The sequence below is a fragment of the Chinchilla lanigera genome, unplaced genomic scaffold (genome assembly GCF_000276665.1).
Source record: "Chinchilla lanigera isolate Chin_1 unplaced genomic scaffold, ChiLan1.0 scaffold00061, whole genome shotgun sequence".
Classification (NCBI taxonomy): Eukaryota; Metazoa; Chordata; class Mammalia; order Rodentia; family Chinchillidae; genus Chinchilla; species Chinchilla lanigera.
In genome coordinates, this window is record NW_004955462.1 from 9,223,082 (window position 1) to 9,243,328 (window position 20,247).

The window sequence follows — 20,247 nt, forward strand, 5'->3', positions numbered from 1 at the left end:
GGGGGCCCACCCTCCGGGAGCCAGCAGGCAAGAAGCTAGCCAGCCAGAAGGCTGGCGCTCCCCACCCGCAGCTCCCTGTGTGCCGGAAGCCCTCCTTCCGGGGAACCACAAGGCCGGGAGTGAGTTGCCAGTCCGAAGACCGGCACTCCCCGCCCGAGGCTCCCCGAGCGCTGGGGGCCCACCCTCCGGGAGCCAGCAGGCAGGAAGCTAGCCAGCCAGAGGCTGGCGCTCCCCACCCGCAGCTCCCTGTGTGCTGGAAGCCCTCCTTCCGGGGAACCACGAGGCCGGGAGTGAGTTGCCAGTCCGAAGACCGGCACTCCCCGCCCGAGGCTCCCCGAGCGCTGGGGGCCCACCCTCCGGGCTTTTTATTTATTTTTAATCTTTCAGTGACAGAGTCTTGCTATGTAGCCCAGGATGTCCTCAGCTCTTGGGCTCAAGGAGTCCTCCTGCGTCAGCTCCTGAGTAGCTGGAATGACAGGCACACACCACTGTGCTGAGCTGACCCTGCGCCCCTGACACCTAGCTTCTACCCTCTTCCCCTCTATCGGTTAGGTCACATCCACCAAATCTCCCACTAACTTGCCAAACCAACCTCATCCTAAGTGGCTGTCCTTCGATTATTCTCATCCCCCACTTTTTCTGGACACTACATTCTCTATTTTCCTTTGGTTCAAGAGTATTCTTTTCTGCTTTGCTTTCTTTCTTTCCTTCTTTCTTTCTTTCTTTCTTTGAGACAGAGTCTGACTATGTAGCTTGGTCTGGCCTTGCGCTCTCTATCCTCCTGCCTCAGCCTCTCCAGTCCTGGGATCACAGGTGCACACCACCACACCTTGCCTTTTTTTTGTTTTGTTTTTAATCCCACAAAATACCTGCCCATTTTCAGGCCCCTTTGCTTGGTTTCCTTCCCATCCCTTAAGTATTGGTGTTACCGGCGGTGCCAGAGTCATGTCCCACGATGACGGAGAGTGAAACTGTAGACAGAGGAGGTGTGGTACCAACAAAATTATGGAAGAAATATAAAGGCAAGGAAGTGAGGTATAAAGGCAAGAAAGTGAAAGATGTAAAGGCAAGAAAGCAGAGCTCCCGCTGGCCGGGAGAGCTCCTTGTGTGAGACTTGCTGGGGAGTTGAGAAGGGAACGCTGGCTGCTGTGTAGCCCATGTAATCTCTACCCTATAGGAGATTACAGACTTTCTAGGGACACCTGGCAGGTGCTTTGTAAGATCCCTGGTGGGTCGTGACTCAGCAGACTTCATTTTGGGGCTGCTGTCCTCACTGCCTAGCAGAGCCTAGCCCCTGTCTCACTCATTCCTGTTGTGTAGGAATCCAGAAAGCAGGGAAGAAGCCCAGGGCATGATGGGTACAGTGGTGCCTCACTCTGATCTTGGCACTTGAGAAGCTGAGGCAGGAAGATGGCAAGTTTGAAGTTCAACCTGGGCAGCAAAATGATGTAGCAAGACTGTCTCAAAATAATAAGATAAGATAAGATGGCTAGGGATGTAGCTCATTGCAAAAGCCCTGGGTTCAACCCACCAATACCCCTCCCTCCAGCATCCTCACACTCAAGAATAAAGCAGAAACAGAGAACAAAAAGCCCACTGTCATTTCAAAGTTACTTTCCTCGTATGGCAGGGCCAGAGGGACAGAATATGATAAAAATAGCTCTTTGGTTACCATTACTTTTTCTGTGTAAGGACGAAGAAGCAGGAACTTCATTATCCTGACAAATGAAACTTGGAGATTGGGTTGTTACCGCTCCAGCCTCGACTTTTCCCCGGGTGAAGTACCCAGCCATCTTGGTGACTGGAACTTTAGCTTGCTAGAGTGACGCCATTTTGATGTTTAGCTGGGGCTGTTGGGGCCTCATGTAGGAGCTCAGTCTAAAGCAACGGCCTCCGGTGATTTTTATGTACAGTCACCGCTCTGAGACGAGAGGCCAGTTTCCTGAATCTTCCTCCCGCTGTTCTGTCTACTCCATCACCCGCTCTATCCTGACTCCGTCCTGCTCTGCTGTCACTCTGCTGTTGGCCGGAGCTTCAGATGGGGCATCAAGTGGCGGTCCCCTCAAACCCCAACACGTGCTGACAATTAGACCAGGGTGCTGAGCCACACTGCAGTTGAATTTGGGGGACCCTATGACCTCTAATAGCTCCCTCTTTGACCGTGGGTTCCCAGGGGCTGGGCGTGGGGGGGGCCCCCTCCCTGAGCTGCCCCTCCTCTGCCCCTAGCGCTGAGGCTGGCCTGCTTGCTGGAGTCCAATGCGGAGCTGGAGGAGTCGCTGCAGAAGTACGTGATGGAGAGCATCCAGAAGCAGGTACCTGCCTGAGTGAGTTCCCGGGCTGTGTGGTGCCAGAGACCGCAGCTGGAAAGATACTTTTCTTTTTTTTAAAACAACCAGTAAAATGTTCCTTTGAAATAAAAAGACATTCTGTGTAGGTGACTTCAAAGTGTACTGCTCAAGTCAGGACACAGTTAAGAGCCAACGTAGTCGCTGGGTGTGTGGCATCTACTCATCAGCTCAGTGCCGGGAAGGCTGAAGCTGGGGGACTGCAAGTTTGAGGCCAGCAGGGGCTACATCACAGGACCCTGTCTCAAACAAACAAGCGAACTAACCAAAGCGTTAACGCGGGGGCTGGGGATGTAGCTCAGTGGTGTAGCACTGTACTTGCCTAGCATGTGAGGCTCTGGGTTTGAGCTCCAGGACTTAAACAACAACAACAAAAACAGAGTTAAGGGGGTGTTACTCACAGGTACACTGTGACAGGAAGGGCAGAGCAGGACTCCGCCGCCTCCTCGCAGCACCGGGCAGACGGAGCATGCGACGGCGTGGTCCCTCCATTCCCACACGGCAGGAAGACGCCAGGTGCACGAGCGCCGCGCAGTGCCGCTCCGAGTCCCTCGCGTTGTCTTAAGTTTTAAACTCAACAGTCCTAAGTAAGCAGGGCTCCTTCAACCACCTTGAGCCCCACGAAGTTTTCCCTTTGTAGTCTCTTACATCCTGTGCATGTGTACCTGTGTCTGAGTTTTTGTTTGTTTGGTTGGTTTTGGGGTTTTTTGTTTTGGTTTGGTTTGGTTTTGGTACTGGGAATGAAACTCAGGACACTGCACTTAGGTTTTTGGTTGTTTGAGATAAAGTCTCACTGTGTAGCATATGCTGGCCTCAAAGTTGGGGCAGTCCTCCTGCCTCAGCCTCCCATGTGCTAGGATTACAGGTATGTGCCACCATACCTGACAGTTTGCTTGTTTTTTGAAAGAGCAAATGACTTGTTATGTAGTTTAGGTTGGCCTTGAACACACAGACAGGGATTCTCCTGCTTCAGCCTCTCGAGTGCTGGGATTATAGGCATGTGTCACTATGCACAGCTAGAAATGACCTTCCTTCTTGCCTTTTTTCCTTCCTTCCTCCTTCCCTCCTTTCCTCCTCCTTTCCTTCCTTCATCCCTCCCTCTTCCTTCCTTCCTTCCTTCCTGAAGGAGGAGAGCTTTATTTTGACTCACAGGGAATGACTTTCTTGAGCTTGAAAAATCTTAAATAGCTAGGCATAGTGGCTCAAGTCTGTAACCCCAACACTCAGGAGCCTGGGTCAAGAGGATTGTCATGAGTTTGAGACCAGCCTGGGCTACATAGCAAGACCTTGTCTTTAAAAAAAATGTTGAAGAAAGCCAGGCAGGGTGATACATGCTTGTAAGCCCCGCACCCTGGGAATCAGAGGCAAGAGGATTGCAAATTCAACCTGGACTACATAGCAAGACCCTGTCTTTAAAAAAAAAAAAAAAAAATGTGCTTGACATTGTCAAAGGAGGTTATAATTCTGCATTTTTGTATTATTTAAGGGAGAAAGTACAATGATTTCCTCCACTGGTGTGCACAACAATTTAACAAAATTCATGGGCGATGACTGGCAGGAGTAATTTGGGAATATCTCCTTCCTTTGTCCCATGCCTCCTGGGAAGGGCTTGGTGTTCGGAGGGGCCCCGCATGGGACGCACCCGCAAGAAGCAGCAGGCCGAGTGCTGCGTGGCCATCTAGAGAGCTGAGTTCCCGCTCGCAGCATCTCCCCGCGTGGCCTTGGGAGAATTTCGTTACTTCTGTTGTCTAATCTGTAAAATGCTGACTTAATTCTGTCTGAAGAGAAGGGTGGGGAAGGGTGTAAAAGTATTTCAGGAAGCACCAGGCTATGAAACCACAGTATAAGGCTGAATTACATGGCCTGCTAGTCTTACCCTAAAACTTTGCAAACAGGGGTGGCAAAAGGAACAGCAGTTCTGTTTGTTGTGATGGCTCATTTGAACGAGGGAGCTTGTCGCTGGGATGAGCCAGCAGGTGTTGGCCAAAACTTAGCGAATGCACAGAATCGTCCCTAGAAAGGATTCGGAATGTGCATCCCATTTTCCTCTGCTCGTTTCAGGCAGGCTCTGCTGCCCGGCATCACCCACATTCTGATAACCTCAGCCTCTCCAAAGAGTCTCAGTACACTCCTTTTGCCAGGTGTGGTGGCCTGCACTTGTAATCTCAGCAGTCTGAGAAGCTGAGGCAGGAGGATCAAAAGTTCAAACCCAGCCTGGGCAACAGACTCTGTCTCAAAATAAAAAATAAAGAAATGCTGAGTATGTTACTCCATGTGAGGGCTCTGGGTTCAATACCCCCACTCCTACCAAAGAAAGAAGACTCCTTTCCTCCCATTGAGGATTTTAGGGTTGGGACTGGGGGTGGTCTGGGACCCATGGCACAGAGAGCTGCTCTCAACCCTGCAGATTGATGACAGGCAGCTCCGGGGCTATCTGTCTGAGCTTCGCCCGGTGACGATTGTGTTTGTGAACCTGATATTTAAAGAGCAAAACAAGGTGGAAGCCGTAGGCTCGGCCATCCAGGACGCCTGTGAGCACATTATCTCCACCCTGCAGGCCTTCCGAGGCCAGATCAATAAAGTCTTCATGTTTGACAAGGTAAACAGGACGGGGGGGACGGGACCTGCCAAAAGTTGGAGATGGGGGGCGGGAACAGACGAGTAGAAATTTAACCTGGAAATCTTCATCTTTATTTAGGATTATAACTTACGGGGCGCATGTGGCATCACTATGCACCAGACACTGTGCTCAGCACTTGACAAAGGAGGTGTGACGAGAGTAGATGGTGCATGTTTAAGTTTTTAAAATGTATTGCAGTAAAAGGCACATTGCCACGAATCCCCCTCAAAATCCTCCCCATCGCTTTATACACATATTCACACGGTTCTTGCCACTCTATGAACCAGTTCTGGATTCCTCTCTCCTGAGTGTCTTTACAGGTTATGATAAAAAAAAATACAGTGAATGCCACTGCCCAATGCCATCCGACAAAAGGCAGATGTGTAGAAATATGATGCCGTGTCCTCATCCACCTCTTTCATTGGATCTGGTGCCATGTGACTTCTGGCTCTTCCCCAGAGTCCAAAAGACCATGAAAGGGACACGTTTTGGATCAATTCAGGATATAGAGGCAGCCAGGAAAGCACAACCGAAGACACTCACAAAAGAGTTCTTCCAGAACTGCTTCGGAAAGTGACAAGAACAATGGGACAAGTGTACTCAGAGCCAGGGGAGGCTTTTGGGGGATTCGTGGCAATGTGTCTTCACTGTAACACACTTTTTAAAATTGAAGCATTCCCTGTGTTTTGTATCACATTGCATATATTAACTCATTTCATCCCCATGCCTGCTCTATATGATGGGTACCCTTTTTATAGGCATGGAACCTGAGGCAAGGTGAGCTCAAGCTCTATGGTTGAGCCTCCAGCTACAGAGTGAGGAGCTGGTTTTCAAACCTCACGGACTGCCTTCCAGACTGGTGCTCGTCATGGCACCCGACCGCCTCTCACTGCGTACACGGTTCCAGCTCGTTGTAAAACGGCTTTCCCGGGGACATTAGGGCAGGAGCCCACTAACCTCCATCCCTGAAATGTGTTTCCAGAATCCCCACCTGCCGTACCCTTACTTTCTATTCCCGTCAGGGGAGAGCCGGGGAGGGGATGGTCATCTCCAGCCAAATCTCAAGTGCTTTCCATCTGTTTTGTTTGTTCACTTTTGGTACTGGGGATTGAAACCAGGGCCTTCTCACTGAGCCACATTTCCTTTTTCATTAACTTAAATTTAATTAATTAATTAATTAGTTTAAAGACAAGTTCTCACTAAGTTACCCAGGCTAGGCTGGAACGTGGGCTCCTCCTGCCTCAGCTTTCCAGAGTGCTGAGATTATTGGCCTGCACTGCTTCCCCGGTTTAATCTGTTGTTAAATCAGTTCAGAGAATAATGCTGTAATAAAGAAATAATCGTAAAAGTAGAACACTTGCTGGGCTTGGTAGCACATGCCTGTAATCCCAACATTCAAGAGGCTGAGGCAGGAGGATCACTGTGAGTTCGAGCCCAGACTGGGCTACACAGCAAAACCTTGCCTCAAATAGAAGCCAAAAAAAAAAGTAGAGCCATTAGGGCTAGGGGTGTAGTTTAGTGGCACAGTGCTCATCCACTATGCTCCAGGCTCTAAATTTAATCCCCAGTACTACAAAAAAAGTAAAGCACTGAAGTGTTGCCCTCTGCTAGCACTCACTCATCCTGTAACTGACTCTCTGGCATCCTGAGTCAGGCTGAAAGCAGAGGTGAGATTCACACCCCTTGCCCACGGCTCAGTAGGCAGTGCCAGTGCTGTGTGCGGGAGTTCTGGGGTGATCGCTGCCAGCTCCAGCTCCCCCTGCAGTGTTCCTCAGGGGATCTACAGAACAGAGAAGAAAGCAGCTCTGTTCAGCAGCCGCAGCCAGTCTTTCAACTTCCCTGAGCCTTAGTTAACCCACCCCATCCACCCTGCTTCCTTAGTGTTTTATGAAGGGGCCTCACTGAGTTGCCCAAGCTGGTCTCAAACTTCTGAGCTCCAGGGATCCTCTTCCCCAGGGCTTTTGAGTAGCTGGGACTTGGGTCCGCACCAAACCATCTCTCCTGCACCTTCCCACAGGGCTGCGATGCACCCAGGGCCTCACGCAGCTACAGCTAAGCAGCGTGTGGCCTCCACCCGGAGGTACAGACAGCTGTCCTGTCCCCTTCTCTCCCTCCCTCCCTTCCTTTCCTTCTGTCTCTTGGTCGTTCTCTCTCTGTCTCTCTCTGTACTGGGCATTGAACCCAGGGCCTTCATAGTGACCTACATCCTCAGGCTTTTTATTTATTTATTTATTTTGAGACAGGGTCTGGTTAAGTTGCTAAATTGCCCAGGCTGGGCTCAAACTTGTGATCTTACTGCCTCAGCCTCCCAGAGTGCTGGAATTACAGATGCCCACTGCCACACCCAGCTTCCAAATTCTGCTACTGATGGTGTACTACAAGTTATGCAAAGTTCACACAAAACCAGGTCACGTGCAAGAGAAACCCTGCTTTGATCAGACCCAGAGAATCGCTGTGGTGCTCAGAGGATGGGCGCGACCTTCCCCTGGTGCTGTGACTGCCAGGCATGTGCTGACGACCCTCTCCCTGCAGGGCTGCTCTTTCCTGTGCGTCTTTGGTTTCCCTGGGGAGAAGGAGCCCAACGAGGTCACTCATGCTTTGGAAAGTGCTGTGGACATATTCGACTTCTGCTCTCAGGTGCCCAAGATCGAGTGAGTGTCACCCTGAGCCCACCCGCGGCCCTGGACCCTTCTAAAGCGTATGGGGTAGGGCTGGGGTGCAGAGGAAAAGAACTGAGAACTCAGTTCTGCGCCTCAGGCTCTTGGTCCTTCATCCCTCCAGGCCTCGTACAATTGCCATAAACTACCAACAAAGGGTCCAAGTGTTTTGTTGTTGTTTTCATTTTTTTTCTTTTCTTTTTCATGGTACTAGAAATTGAACCCAGAGCCTTCACATTAAGCTACATCCCCACTCTTTTCTTTATTTTTTATGTTGAGACAAGGTCACACTAAGTTGCCCAGAGTGGGCCTTAATTTACCATCCTCCTGCCTCAGCCTCCCAGACTTAGCCGGGACTACAGGTGGGCGCCACTACTTGAGACTTACAGAATTATTTATTGAAAATCCCTTTCGCTCCTCCATACCCCATTCACTGTTTTCCTTCCCTTCCTACTTTCTCTGTGCCCATCATCATTCTGGAAATTCTTTTCTGATGCCAATGTTCATGATCTCGATGGCTTCCACACAACCCTCTCTCCCTGGAGCCAGTACGGTGTCCATTGGCGTGGCCAGCGGCATTGTCTTCTGTGGAATCATCGGACACATGATGCGACACGAGTACACAGGTGCCGGGATCAGCCCCGCCAGGGAGGGTTCAGGGCCAGGTGGCCTGGGCTGGGCTGTGGACTCGAGTTCTGTGATGTGCATGAGCTTAAGAAATCCGCTGGGCGTGGTGGTGCACGCCTGTAATCCTAACAGTCAGGAGGCTGAGACAGGAGGACTGTTGCAAGTATGAGGCCACCCCGGGGTACAAAGTGAGCACAAGGCCAGCCTGAACTGCATAGCAAGGCCCTGTCTCAAAAAAATAAAAAAGATGCTTATGAGTGGAGATGAGGGGCTTCCAAAAAAATTTCCTGTTAACATTAAATACCTTCTAGCTCTGCTCCTGGAATGGGATAGGTTAGGGTAAGACTGCTGTGAGTGCGTGCGTGCATGCATGTGTGTGTGTGTTATGTGTGCATGTGTGTGTTACTGAGGACTGAATCCAGGGCCTTCATGCTGAGCTACATCCCTAACCCTTGCTAAGCTAAAATGCATAGTCCAGGCTATGCTCAAATTTCCAATCGTCCTCCCCTCTGAATCTGCATGAACAGCCATTGGCTGACGAGGGCTAATAAAAGAGGGAGCTCACGAATGCAGTAAGGATAAATGTCACCTGCGAGTGTCCTCAGATGACACTGAGGCCAGTGGCCTTTGCTCCCTTTCTGTGACAGTCATTGGTCAGAAAGTCAACATCGCCGCCAGGATGATGATGTACTACCCGGGAATCGTGACCTGTGACTCCGTCACCTACAACAGCAGCAACCTACCAGCCTACTTTTTTAAAGAGCTCCCGAAGAAAGTTATGAAAGGCGTGGCAGATGCAGGACCAGTCTATCAGTGCTTGGGCCTCAATGAGGAAGTGTGAGTGTGGGCGTGGGATTTGCGGTATTTTCTAGAGAAATGGAGAATGAGGCTCCCTAGGCAGGTCATGGTCGCCCACATGAGAGTCTGGCATTTCCGCAAATGGAAAAACATTCCTTCCCACCCTGATTTCAAAACCCTTCATCTCTGTTCTGTCCTGCTGCTATTATAGCTCAACGGGAGATCCCATTCCGGCCTTCGGCCAGAAAATCTGAGGGAGAGTCTTCAAAGAATGCACAAATAGACCCAAGAATTCCCTTATCTGAGTGTCTCTTTCCACCCAGATGGACTGGTCACCATCAAGCATCTACTGATGAGGCCAACTGTGTGCCGAGGTTTTGACGGGGTTGCAAGAGTATAAGCCATTTTTTCTTTTCTAGGTCTTTAGTGAAATACAATCCCCCAAAGTCCAACTTAGATGTGTGGCTGTCACTTTGGACTTAAAATCTTTCAGTTGCTTCTGATCACATTGAGGACAGTGTTTGGATTCCTTACAATGACACACAAAGTACCCCCTGACTTTCCAACATCACCTCCTCCTTGATCTCTAGCATCACAGGCTATCTTTGAACTTGTGATCCTGCTGTGTGATCCTCTGGGGAACACAGACATGTGCCTCACACCCAGCACATTTCTTTTGCCAGTGCTGGGGATAAAATCTAAGGTCTTGAACTGGGTATGGTGGTGCACACTGGAAGTCCCAGCACTTGGGAGGCTGAGGCAGGAGGATCTTGAGGTTGAGGCCAGCTTGGGCCTAAATACCATGTTCTCAGCAAAGGTGAGCTATTGTTTAAGCAACTGGTAGAATCTTTCCAGGACATGAGACTGTACCACACCAAGTGTGTTGGGCCCTGTATTGGGCATCTTGTCTCCCTGGACAAGGGTCTCTTCTACTCACAAAGCCTCAATAAGCACTTGTGGAAAGGTGTGCTGGGTGCTATGGCAATAGCGGGTACCCGGGTGCTAGCACTCTCTCTAACCAAGTAGAACTTCTTCTCCTTTCTCCTTTGGCATCTGCAACCCTTGAGTTAGGGCTTGGAGTCTTGTTAGAGACTGAAGAGGAGCCCATCTGGGAACCGAGACCCAACCCCATGCTCTTGGGACTTCTCTTGCAACATAACATCTCTTCCTCCTTTCCCTTGCAGTGTGTTTGGTATGGCGTACCTCAGGACCAAAGGAAATGAGAGCTACCCTTTGCTGGGTAGGTAGTGATTGTTGCTTTCTAAGCATCTTCAGCCCTTTGATCTTTTATTTTGAGATAGGGCCTCACAAAGTCACCAAATTGCCCAGGCTGGGCTTGAATTTGGGATTTCCTTGCCTCAGCCTCCTGAGTGCTAGGATTATAGGCGTGGGCCCCTACACCCAGTGTATTCCCTCTTGTATGTTTCAAAACCCGTACCATCAATGAGTTCTGGCTTGCAAAAAGGATTTCTTTTTGGCACTTGTCCGTAAGTCTTTGTCCGCAAGTTAGACAAAACAGATCCAAGAGCTGCTGTAGGAATTTCCTTCTTTCTGGAAGACCTGAATGTCCCTGAAAGGCTCATTGCAAGTTCAGTACGGGCCACCACTGTGTTCCAGCGACAGGGAGGCAGTGTGTCCCTCACTCTGAGGAATGTTAGGCCGAATCTTCAGCACAACCCTGAGAGAAGGCGAGAGGTCCAGAGCAGCAAAAAGTACCTGGGTCAGCGGAAATGTGCCCGGGCACAGCTTTCTGGTGGTTTGGGGGGGTCTTCTAGCACATCACTTCCTGTACATCAGACCCCAAACTCCTGCGGGCTGAGAAGAGAAAGCAGACCCCTGCTCACACCCCCAAGCCCTTGTTCTCCGGCCCCAAACGTGCTCAAAGTGACCGCAGAGCAGGGGCCCCAACCTCCCTCCACAGGCTTGCGGAAGACAGAACAGTGCCACCGTGACACCTCCGTGTGACATGCACACGTCTCTCATGAGATCCCACCAATGTGCGGGGAACATTAGCCCCGTGCGCCTTCTTGCAGCTACAGCCTGAAGCAGCTTGTCCAGGGTTTGCAGAGCAGCAAATGCCTGTCTTTTCTAAGAGTGCCTGTCATAACATCACAGTAACATAGCCAAACTACAATGAATGTACAGTGGCGTTTTAAGGTCCAAAATACACACAAAAGTCCCAGATAGTAGGGCTTCGTTCAGATAGAAACAAGACACACATATTTAAAGTTAAGTGGAGGCTTGAAAGCGTCAAGCAAAAGAAGAAAAGAACAAAGCCCACAAAACTGAAGTTGAAATGAATTTTCAGGAAGGGACAGTTTCACACCAAAGAGTGCTTCTGACTAAACCATATCAAGAAATCTACATCACCACGTACAGCATGTAGATTCTTTTTCTAAAACATCCACATGCAAGCTAATGTTCCTAGTTTTATCAGAAAAAAAGACGATTTCTTTTTACTAAGAATTTAAGTCAGAACCAAGTGTGGTGGTGCACACTTGTAATCCTAGCACTTAAGAGGCTGGGACAGGAGGATCACTTCAAGTTTGAGGCCAGTCTGGGTTACATAGTGAGTTCAAGCCCAGCCTGAGCCAGACTGTCAAAAAAACCAAAAATAAAGAAGTGAAACAAAACCAAAAACCCAACTTTCTTTCATAGCTTGTGGTAGTCAAATAAAACTGCAAAATCACCTTGTTAACTAGAAAGTTCTAGAGGGAGACTTTTAAGACTGAAACTACCCAAGGGCTAGGTGCAGTAGTGCACACCTGGAATCCCAGCACAGAGAGGCTGCATCAGGAGCATGCGGAGTTCGAGGCCAACCCGGCCTCCTAGCAAGACTCCTTGTCAGAAATAAAGCGCACAGTGTCTGCGGACAGTCAGGAAATGATGTCCGGGGGTGTTTCACGGACACTCTTGGGAGGCATTCACTATGTGCTTTCGTATAGTTCTATAGATGTTGATGAGTTTACTTCTTTTTTAAAAATATAAAAACAACAGGACGTGATAAGGAGATCAAGTACTTCATGGATAATATGAAGAAGTTTCTGATTTCCGGCTACAGCCGTATCCTCATATACGAAGGCATAGCGGGCTATGGGAAGAGCCAGATCCTCAAGGAGATCGAGTACCTGGCCCAGGGGGAGAGGCACAGGTGCGTTCCTGGGAGCCCCCTTCCTTCCCCGAGATGCCCCCGCGCTCCCCCCAGTCGCGGGCTGCAGGTCTCTTCTTCCTACAACTTGCCTTCTGCGAGCCAGGTGCGCTCTGTGACTGCGGGATGCAGGACCCTTGTGTAAAATAGCTCCTGACACACACTCAGAACTCAGGGAAGGAGAGACGAGGCGACCCCAGCAACCCTGATTTATGGCGGTGGGGTCTGGGTATTTTAAAGCTGCCCGAACAACCCTGAGTGCAGGCGGGCTGACCGAGAACCATGCACGGGTGGGAACAGAGGCTGAGAGGCCTCCGGATTTTCCCCTGGAAGGCAGAGCCAATGTGCTTGCCTCATGTTGCTTATGCAGTTTCTTCTTTCTTTCTTTCTTTTAAAATTTTTTTATGAGTTCATGTTTGCAGTACATAATGATAACAAGGGGAGTTGGTACATGCAGATACCTAACACCTCTTAATTCTTTTTATTTTCCCTTTGCCTCCTCCTTTCTCCCTGCCTCTTTCTTTTCTTTTTTTCAGTACTGGAGATTGAACCGAGGGCTTTCACATGGAGCTATATCCCCATTCCTTTTTATTTTTTTATTTTGAGACAGGCTCTTGCTAAATCACTAAGTCACCTAGGCTGGGCTTGCTCTTGCAGTCCTCCTGCCTCAGCCTCCCAGAGTGCTGGGATTACAGGGGTGCACCACCTTGCCTGGCTTCTATGTTTATACGGAGTGTATCACCCATCTTGCCCTTGTGGAAGCAGGTACTGCAGTATCCAGTAACAAGTCAGGGATGGCAGTGCCTTCCATGTTCTCTCCATGTAGCCAAAGCTGTAGGGGAGATGCCTGCTAGCTTTACATCATGTGTAGCTGTGTTTCTATCACTCGGTAATGCCAGGCCTGAGAAAAGCCAGCTTCAAAGCCTCTGACTTTGCCTGGGGGATAATTCATAACCACCAGAAAGCCTGGCCTGGTTCCCTTCTGGAATTCTGATGTGCTCCAAGAACGGCTCGGTGCTGCAGCAGCTACCAGAGCTAACAGGATGAAGCACCGACCTGGGCTGGTGTGAGCAACAGGACTAGTCCAGTTCACAGTTCTAGAGGTCAGGAGCCCGAGATGCAGGTGGCGGGAGTTGCTTCTTCTCAGCCCAGGGAGGAAGAGTCCGAGCAGGCCTTTCCAGCTCCGGCCGTGCCTGGGCTTTCCACCCTGTGGTGCTTTCCTGCACTGTGTCCAAATCTGCCCCCACTTAAGCTTTGAGGTGAGGTCTCTCTCCATCTGGGGCTGGCCTCCAACCTCAGGCGCAGGTGATCCTCCCACCCCAGCCTCGTGTGTAGCTGGGATTACAGGTGGTGGCACCTCACCCAGCCACATTTCTTTTCTTTTTTTTTTGCAAAGCTTTATTAAAAGTAGGAAAAGAAACAGGCTCTGCAGAGCGAGTCTGGGCCAAGTAAACGTAGGAGAAGTATCTCCTACAGAGTGAGGGCAGGCCACCATGCATGAGGGAACGAAGTGGTCTCTCCTTAGAAAGATACCACTCACATAGGTTTAGGGGGCCCAACCTATTTCAGGATGATGTCATCTTTTAAATTGTTTTTTTTTTTTTCATGGCACTAGGGACTGAACCCAGGACCTTCTTGCTGAGCTATATCTCCAGCCTTTCTTTCAAATTTTAAATTTAGAGTCAGGGACTCGCTAAGTCACTAAGTCCCCCAGGTAGGACTCAAACTTACAACCCTCCTGCCTCAGACTCCCAGAGGGCAGGTGTCTTGGTTATTTTTTTCTCGCTACCTGATGACCAAAATTAAGGAAGGAAAGGTTTATTTCGCTTACAGTTTGTGGAGGTTTCAATCCGTACTAGGCATGATTATAAGGCAGAGTGGCACGTGGCAGAGGGCTGCATCTCAGGGCGGCAGCACAGCAAAGCAGCTACCAGGACACACACACCAGGGCAGAATGGGGGAGGAATCTCTCCAAGCAGCTTCCTCCTCTCCCTTACATATGCAAACTATCCACCCCAGGGCGGGTGTAGCTCTCACACCCATATTCAAACTCTAATAGCCTGCCCCAGGGCCGCAGGAGGCTTTGAGGGGACACACAGACATAAACCATAACAGCAGGGATCATAGGGGTGTGCCACCACATGCGGCTCAGTATGAGCTCAGCATAGCTAATTATTCTACTACTGCCCTGTTCTTAAATAAGGCACATTCTGGGGTACTATGGACTATGATGTCAACAGATGGATTCAAGGGGGCACAAGCAGGCCCATACCACATGCCAGTGTGTGAGCTTCGTCGGACTCCTGTCCACAAGGAGCTGGCACTGAAGAGGGGGAGATAAGAGCAGGTTCAATATCACACAGTCTCTGGAACAGGAGAGACCCACACTGTAAACAATTTAAAGAGCAAAATCAAAGAAGAACAGAGGGAACTGGAGTGGACCACGGAGCTGGGAAGGGGCTTGGGGAGGGGAGTATAAAGGGTCGAGATACAATGTCTGTGTACCAGTTCCCCACCATGAGTGCAATTATTATGGATGATAAACATATGCATACAAAATTAAATGAACTTATTTTTATTTAATTGTAATTTTTCTGGAGGCATCATCTCACTAGGTAGTTCAGGCTGGTCTGGACTCATGTATCCCAGCCTGGCCTCAAACTCCCAAGTGATCCTCCTGCCTCAGCCTTCCGAGTGCTGAGATTACAGTTGTGCGCCTCCATGCCTGGCTGTAAAAATAAAATGGACTTAAAAGGAAAAGAACAGAAGCAGGGAGAGAAAGGCAGAAGAGAGCTGTGTGGGCCGCGACCTCGGGGTGCCAGGAGTGTGTTCCAGGAGGCTGAGCCGGGCTGAGTGAGGAGCAGCAGCATGAAGGCATCCAGGCTGTGCTGAGGAGTGCAGGGGAGTGCAGGCCGAGAGGAGCTGCAGCCCTGGGCATGCAGAACTGAACATGCTTGTTGGCGGAGGGCGGGGACTGGGCAGAGTGGCAGGAATCGACGGATAGGCAGGCAGGGTGGCACACGCCTGTCATCCCAGCACTCTGGGAGGATATAGCAGGAGGATTGCAAGTTTGAGTCCCACTTGGGTAAGTTAGTGACTGAGACCCTGCCTCGAAATAAAAGAATTAAAAAGAGCTGAGGATGTAGTCAGTGCAAAGGCCCTGGCTTCTGATCTTACTACCACACCAAAAAAAAAAAAAAAAAAAAAAAAATGAAGACAGAGAGGCTTTAGAAAGTCTGGTTGTCACATAAGGATATACACTTATAAGCAATGGAGGAGGCATGAAAAAAAGTTTATTTTCACTTTTTTTTTTTTGAGACACTCTTGCTATGAAGTCCAAGCTGACCTCAAACTTGCCATCCTCCTGCCTTAGCCTCCAAGGTCTCACAATATACCTAAGCTGGTGTGAAACTCATGATCTTCCACCCAGCTGAAAAATTTTAAATGAGAATGATAAAAGATTTGCCTTTTTAATATTTTCCTTTTTTTGTTTTCATATTTTGCTTTGTTTTGTTTTGTTTTGCTTTGCTTTGCTTTGAGACGGTCTTGCTATGCAGTTTAGGATGGCCTTGACCTCACTATGTAACCTAGATTGGCCTCAGACTCACAGCAATCCTCCTGCTTCAGCTTCTCAAGTGGTAGAATTACAGGAATGTGCCATCACACCCAATTCTCTATTTTTTTTCAGTGCTGGGAATTAAACTCCATTCAGTTATACACTGAGCTCCACCCCCCAGCCCAAAGATATGCATCTAACTAGAACCTGGAGGAGTTTTATTTGTTTATTTGGGGCGTTTTTTTGTTTGGAGACAGGGTCTCCCCTTGTTGTCCATGGCTGGCCTTGATTTCACTAAATTTGCTGGGCTGATCTTGCACTTGCAACCTTCCTGCCTTAGCCTCCTGTGTGCCTGGACTACAGGCAACCAGCTGATCCTTGAGGTGCTTCCTTGGGGAGGTGACGGCTCCTGGGGTGGTGATAGGAGGCACAGGCAGTGGCCTGCAGTGGTGGCAGCCTAGGGGAGTCTGAGGGTACAGGGCAGAGGCAGCAGGGCCGGAAAGGCAGGCAGAGCCCGATGAATGAGGGAAGGTTCCGGAAGCAGGGATGAAGAACAGCTTCCCAGCAGCTCGGGAAATCTGTCAGCCTGGCTGAGTATGAGGACTCAGAAATTCCTTCAACCTTTCCTATTCAACAAAAGAATCCTATTCAAAATTCTTTACTGATTCCTGAATTTCTCATAAATAGGACTGTTGCTATTGCACTGACGAAGGTCAGCTTCCAGCAGAATTTCTATACCATGCAAATACTCATGGCCAATGTGCTGGGTCTGGATACTTGCAAACATTACAAGGAGCGCCAGACCAAGCTTCAAAGTACAGTCAGGAAACTGATGGATGAGAAGTTCTTCTGCCTCCTTAATGACATTTTCCACGTCCAGGTAAACTGCCAGGGGCCAGAGCCACAAGGCTGCCCTGTTGCTTTCTGCCTGGCCTCCCTTTGGCCTTTATCTTCCTTCTGTCATCTGCATTATCCAGCTGGGGAGGGGATGGTTCCCTGTCTTCCTTTGGCAATGCACACAGAGATTTGTCTTGCAACGTTAAGGACAGAATCTAGTTCCTCACGCATGCTAAGCTCATGTTCTATCATTGTGTGACATCCCCAGGCCCTGTGTTCAGCTCTCCATCTCACTATCTCTATCTCTATCTCTATCTCTATCTCTATCTCTATCTCTATCTCTATCTCTATCTCTATCTCTATCTCTATCTCTGTTTCTCCTTTTCCTTGCAGTATTAGGGACTGAATCTAGATCTTTTGCACAGATCTAAGTCCCCAACATCCCCTTTTCATTTTTAAATGTTGAGACAGGGCCTTGCTAAGTCACTAAGTTGTTCAGTCTTGGCTGGAACTTGTGACCTTCCTGCCTCACCCTCCTAGAGCGTTGGGATTGCAAGTGTGTGCCACCACACCTGGCTTCTTTTTTTTTTTTTTTTGAGACAGTCTCACCAAATCCAAGCTGACCTGAAATTCATGATCCACCACCCCGCTGCCTTCTGAAGCTGGAATAACAACTGTGTGCCAGAATACCTAGTTGGTGTCCATGTTCTTGAGGCATAGCGGAGGTATCTAGAAATACTATGTGAAAAAATTGCAAATGGCCACCTGCTGATTCATCTTTTTCTCACCTTTCCATAATATCTGTACTATCCTAGCAAGACTGGGAAGGACATCATGGATTGTTTAACATTTGAGGCTTTTAAGACATAAAATGGTTAAGTGATTTGCTCAGAGTCACAAAACTAGTAATTCCCTGTTATTTCCCTATACTCAATATTCTCATAATTCTTTATACAGTTTCCCACTTCCCGGGAGATTTCCAGGATGAGCAGCTTGAGAAAGCAAAAGCAAGTGGAAAAACTGTTTACGAAGCTCTTGGACAAAGTAAGCACCCTGTGTTCCTCGCTGTGGGTGCAGGAAGTTGGGTAAAGGACAGCAGAGCCGCCCATGAACCAGCCTGAGGGCTGAGCTCATAGGTGAGACCCCTTGGAAGTGTGTCCTGTTAGTTTCCTGCCACTGAGACACAATGCCTGACAGCCATGACTTAAAGGACAAGAGGGTTAGTTTGGCTCATGGCTTCAGGGGTTTCAGTCCATGGGAAACTGGCTCCAAGGCCTCAGAAACCTCATGGCAGAGGGTGTGGCAGAGAAGAGCCACTTGGCTCATGGTGGCCCAGAAACCAAGCAGAAGAACAGGGCTGGAGAGGACGGGGTCAGGCAGCAGACACAGTGCCTAGAAGTACCTCTCCATGAGTCACCCAGGCACAACCAGCAGTGTGCTCTGCTGATCTGCTCGGTGCTCCTTAAGCCAGGGAAGGTGACATATGAGAATCAGCAGTCACATACGTGAGCACTGTATCCTAAAGTCCTCCATTCTCTTCTTCCTGCCAAACCTTGAGCAAAGATATGTTCAGAATGCAGATATACTTGAAGGGAGCTCCTAACATGCCTCCTGGGACTTGGGCTTCTCTAGCCCCATTTTTCTCACCTATATCAGATGTAAGACATCTAAGTAGTTATGGGGCTGCAGGTGTGGATAGTGAGAGGGGTCCTGGGCTCAATTCCCAGCACCACAAACACAAACACAACAAAAATGCTTACTACACAGGCCCTGTAGGGAGACCCTGGAGGTGCGAGTCCCTAGGCCTGTCATTTGGTACCTGAGTGACCGCATTCCCAGTGACTTCACCTCTCTTTGCTTGTGTCTTACCATGTCTGGAATGGGAAATAATCGCACCTAGCTCACAGGAGTGTAAGGTTTAAATGACTATAGGGTTTATGGAAAACACTCAGTGCTTCTTTCATAGGACACACAACAAATTCGAGCCCTCTCTGAATAATCACAGGGCTCCCACTGCCCACTACACTCAGACAAGCACAGAATTTAGTATTCCCGTCCTCACCTCTAGAGCTGCACCTGGCTGGGGAAACTCACACGGAGTTTGGAGTAGAACACCAGATCCTGTTTCTTCCTACCACACTCCCTTTCTTCCTCCTTCAGATCTAATTCTTGATTTTGTTAGTGCTCATTCAAACATCATTTAAAGTTGTCCTTGCCAAGCTGGCTGTGATAGTGACCACCCATAATCCCAGCATTCTGGGAGGCTGAGGCAGGAGGATCCCAATTTTAAAAAATACAGCTGAAGATATAACTCAGTGCAATAGCCCTGGGATAAATCCTGAGAAAGAGAGAGAGAGAGAGAGAGTGAGAGGGGAGTGCAAAGGGAAGCTCCTGCCTGCTTTCTTACCCATGTACCCTGCATCTGCTCAGTTACCAAGTGCTACACCTCTGACCGTCTCTGGCCTCCCTGAGTCTTCTGCCCGCACCGCCCTGGTCGAGGCTTTTATCTCTTCCTGGACCATTTGCACAGTTTTCCGAATAATCCCTGCTCTCTTCCACTTGAGCTTTGTGAAGCTCTGAGATCATTTCTCATATACAGGGCAACCTGTTGTAATTCCTCTCCAGGGGGTGGTGAGGTCCGGAGGACAGTGAGCCTCCTGCTGATCTTTGTCCCAGGGCCCAGGGCCTGGTGTGTAATTAACAACGACCAGCATAAGTTTGTGGCACTGTATTAACAATCCAACCTGCTTCTCGCTTCAGATACATAAATGTCAGGCTTTGGGGCTAGGGACGGATGCGTCTCAGCAGTAGTGTGCTTGCCTAGAATGTGTGAGACCCTGGGTTTAATGCCCAGCACAATCAATCAGTCAGTCAATCAGTCAATGTAGACCTCGGGCTGTTGCCTCACAAGTACATCCAGAAGCTTCTTTTAAAATATGGATTTATGAGTCCCACCACTAGAGGTTAAAAATCTAGGGCCAGAGTGAGGCCTAGGGACCACTGAGCCGTTTCCTTTGGACAGCTTTCAGGCGGCTCTGAAGCACAGCCTTCGGGGGCAACCACAGCTGAGGCTGTGTCTGACTGTGCGCTGTGCCTGCAGCCTTTGGGTCACCAACTGCCTGTGTGACCCTGGGCGGGTATTGAGCTTTGCTGGGTTTCAGTTTCCTTGGTAAACAGATTCAATATCACCACACCCGCGGATGCTGTAAACGCGGGGAGCAAAGTTTCAAGCACTGCGTGGGACATAGGCAGTGCAGTGTTAACGCTGGCTTTCATTCACATTAGCATGAACCCTATTCAATCTCATTTTATAGTTATCATCATCATGTGTGTGTGTGTGTGTGTGTGTGTGTGTGTGCGCGCGCGCGCGCATGTGTGTTGCTGGGGACGAACGAGGCCCTCGTGAATGCAAGCAAGTGCTATATACTATTGAGCCACAACCCAGCTCAGCCTCTCTCTGTTCTTTGTTCTCGCCTTTGCACTGAGCTATATCTTCAGCTTTTTTAAAATTTTTAAATTTTTATTCTGAGACAGGGTCTTGCTAAGTCACTCATTTTCCCAGGCTGGGAAAGAATTTGTGATCCTCCTACCTCAGCCTCCCAGAGTGCTGGGATTACAGGCATGCACTGCCATGTCTGGTACTGGAAGTTGTAACACCT

The 20,247-nt window shown here is 49.3% G+C and overlaps 1 protein-coding gene across 2 annotated transcripts in view; it reads left to right on the forward strand.

Annotated features, from left to right (window-relative positions):
* The window catches only part of Adcy10 (adenylate cyclase 10 (soluble)), an 81,867-nt gene that overhangs the window by 26,098 nt on the left and 35,522 nt on the right, over positions 1-20,247 (forward strand). The window contains exons 8-16 of one of the 2 annotated variants that reach the window (XM_013521435.1): positions 2,227-2,312; positions 4,753-4,944; positions 7,498-7,616; positions 8,172-8,248; positions 8,897-9,086; positions 10,232-10,287; positions 12,045-12,198; positions 16,439-16,631; positions 17,546-17,632. In XM_013521435.1, coding sequence (XP_013376889.1) covers positions 2,227-2,312; positions 4,753-4,944; positions 7,498-7,616; positions 8,172-8,248; positions 8,897-9,086; positions 10,232-10,287; positions 12,045-12,198; positions 16,439-16,631; positions 17,546-17,632 — 1,154 coding nt within the window. The remainder of the gene's footprint in view (positions 1-2,226; positions 2,313-4,752; positions 4,945-7,497; positions 7,617-8,171; positions 8,249-8,896; positions 9,087-10,231; positions 10,288-12,044; positions 12,199-16,438; positions 16,632-17,545; positions 17,633-20,247) is intronic. The other variant, XM_013521436.1, reaches the window with a different exon arrangement.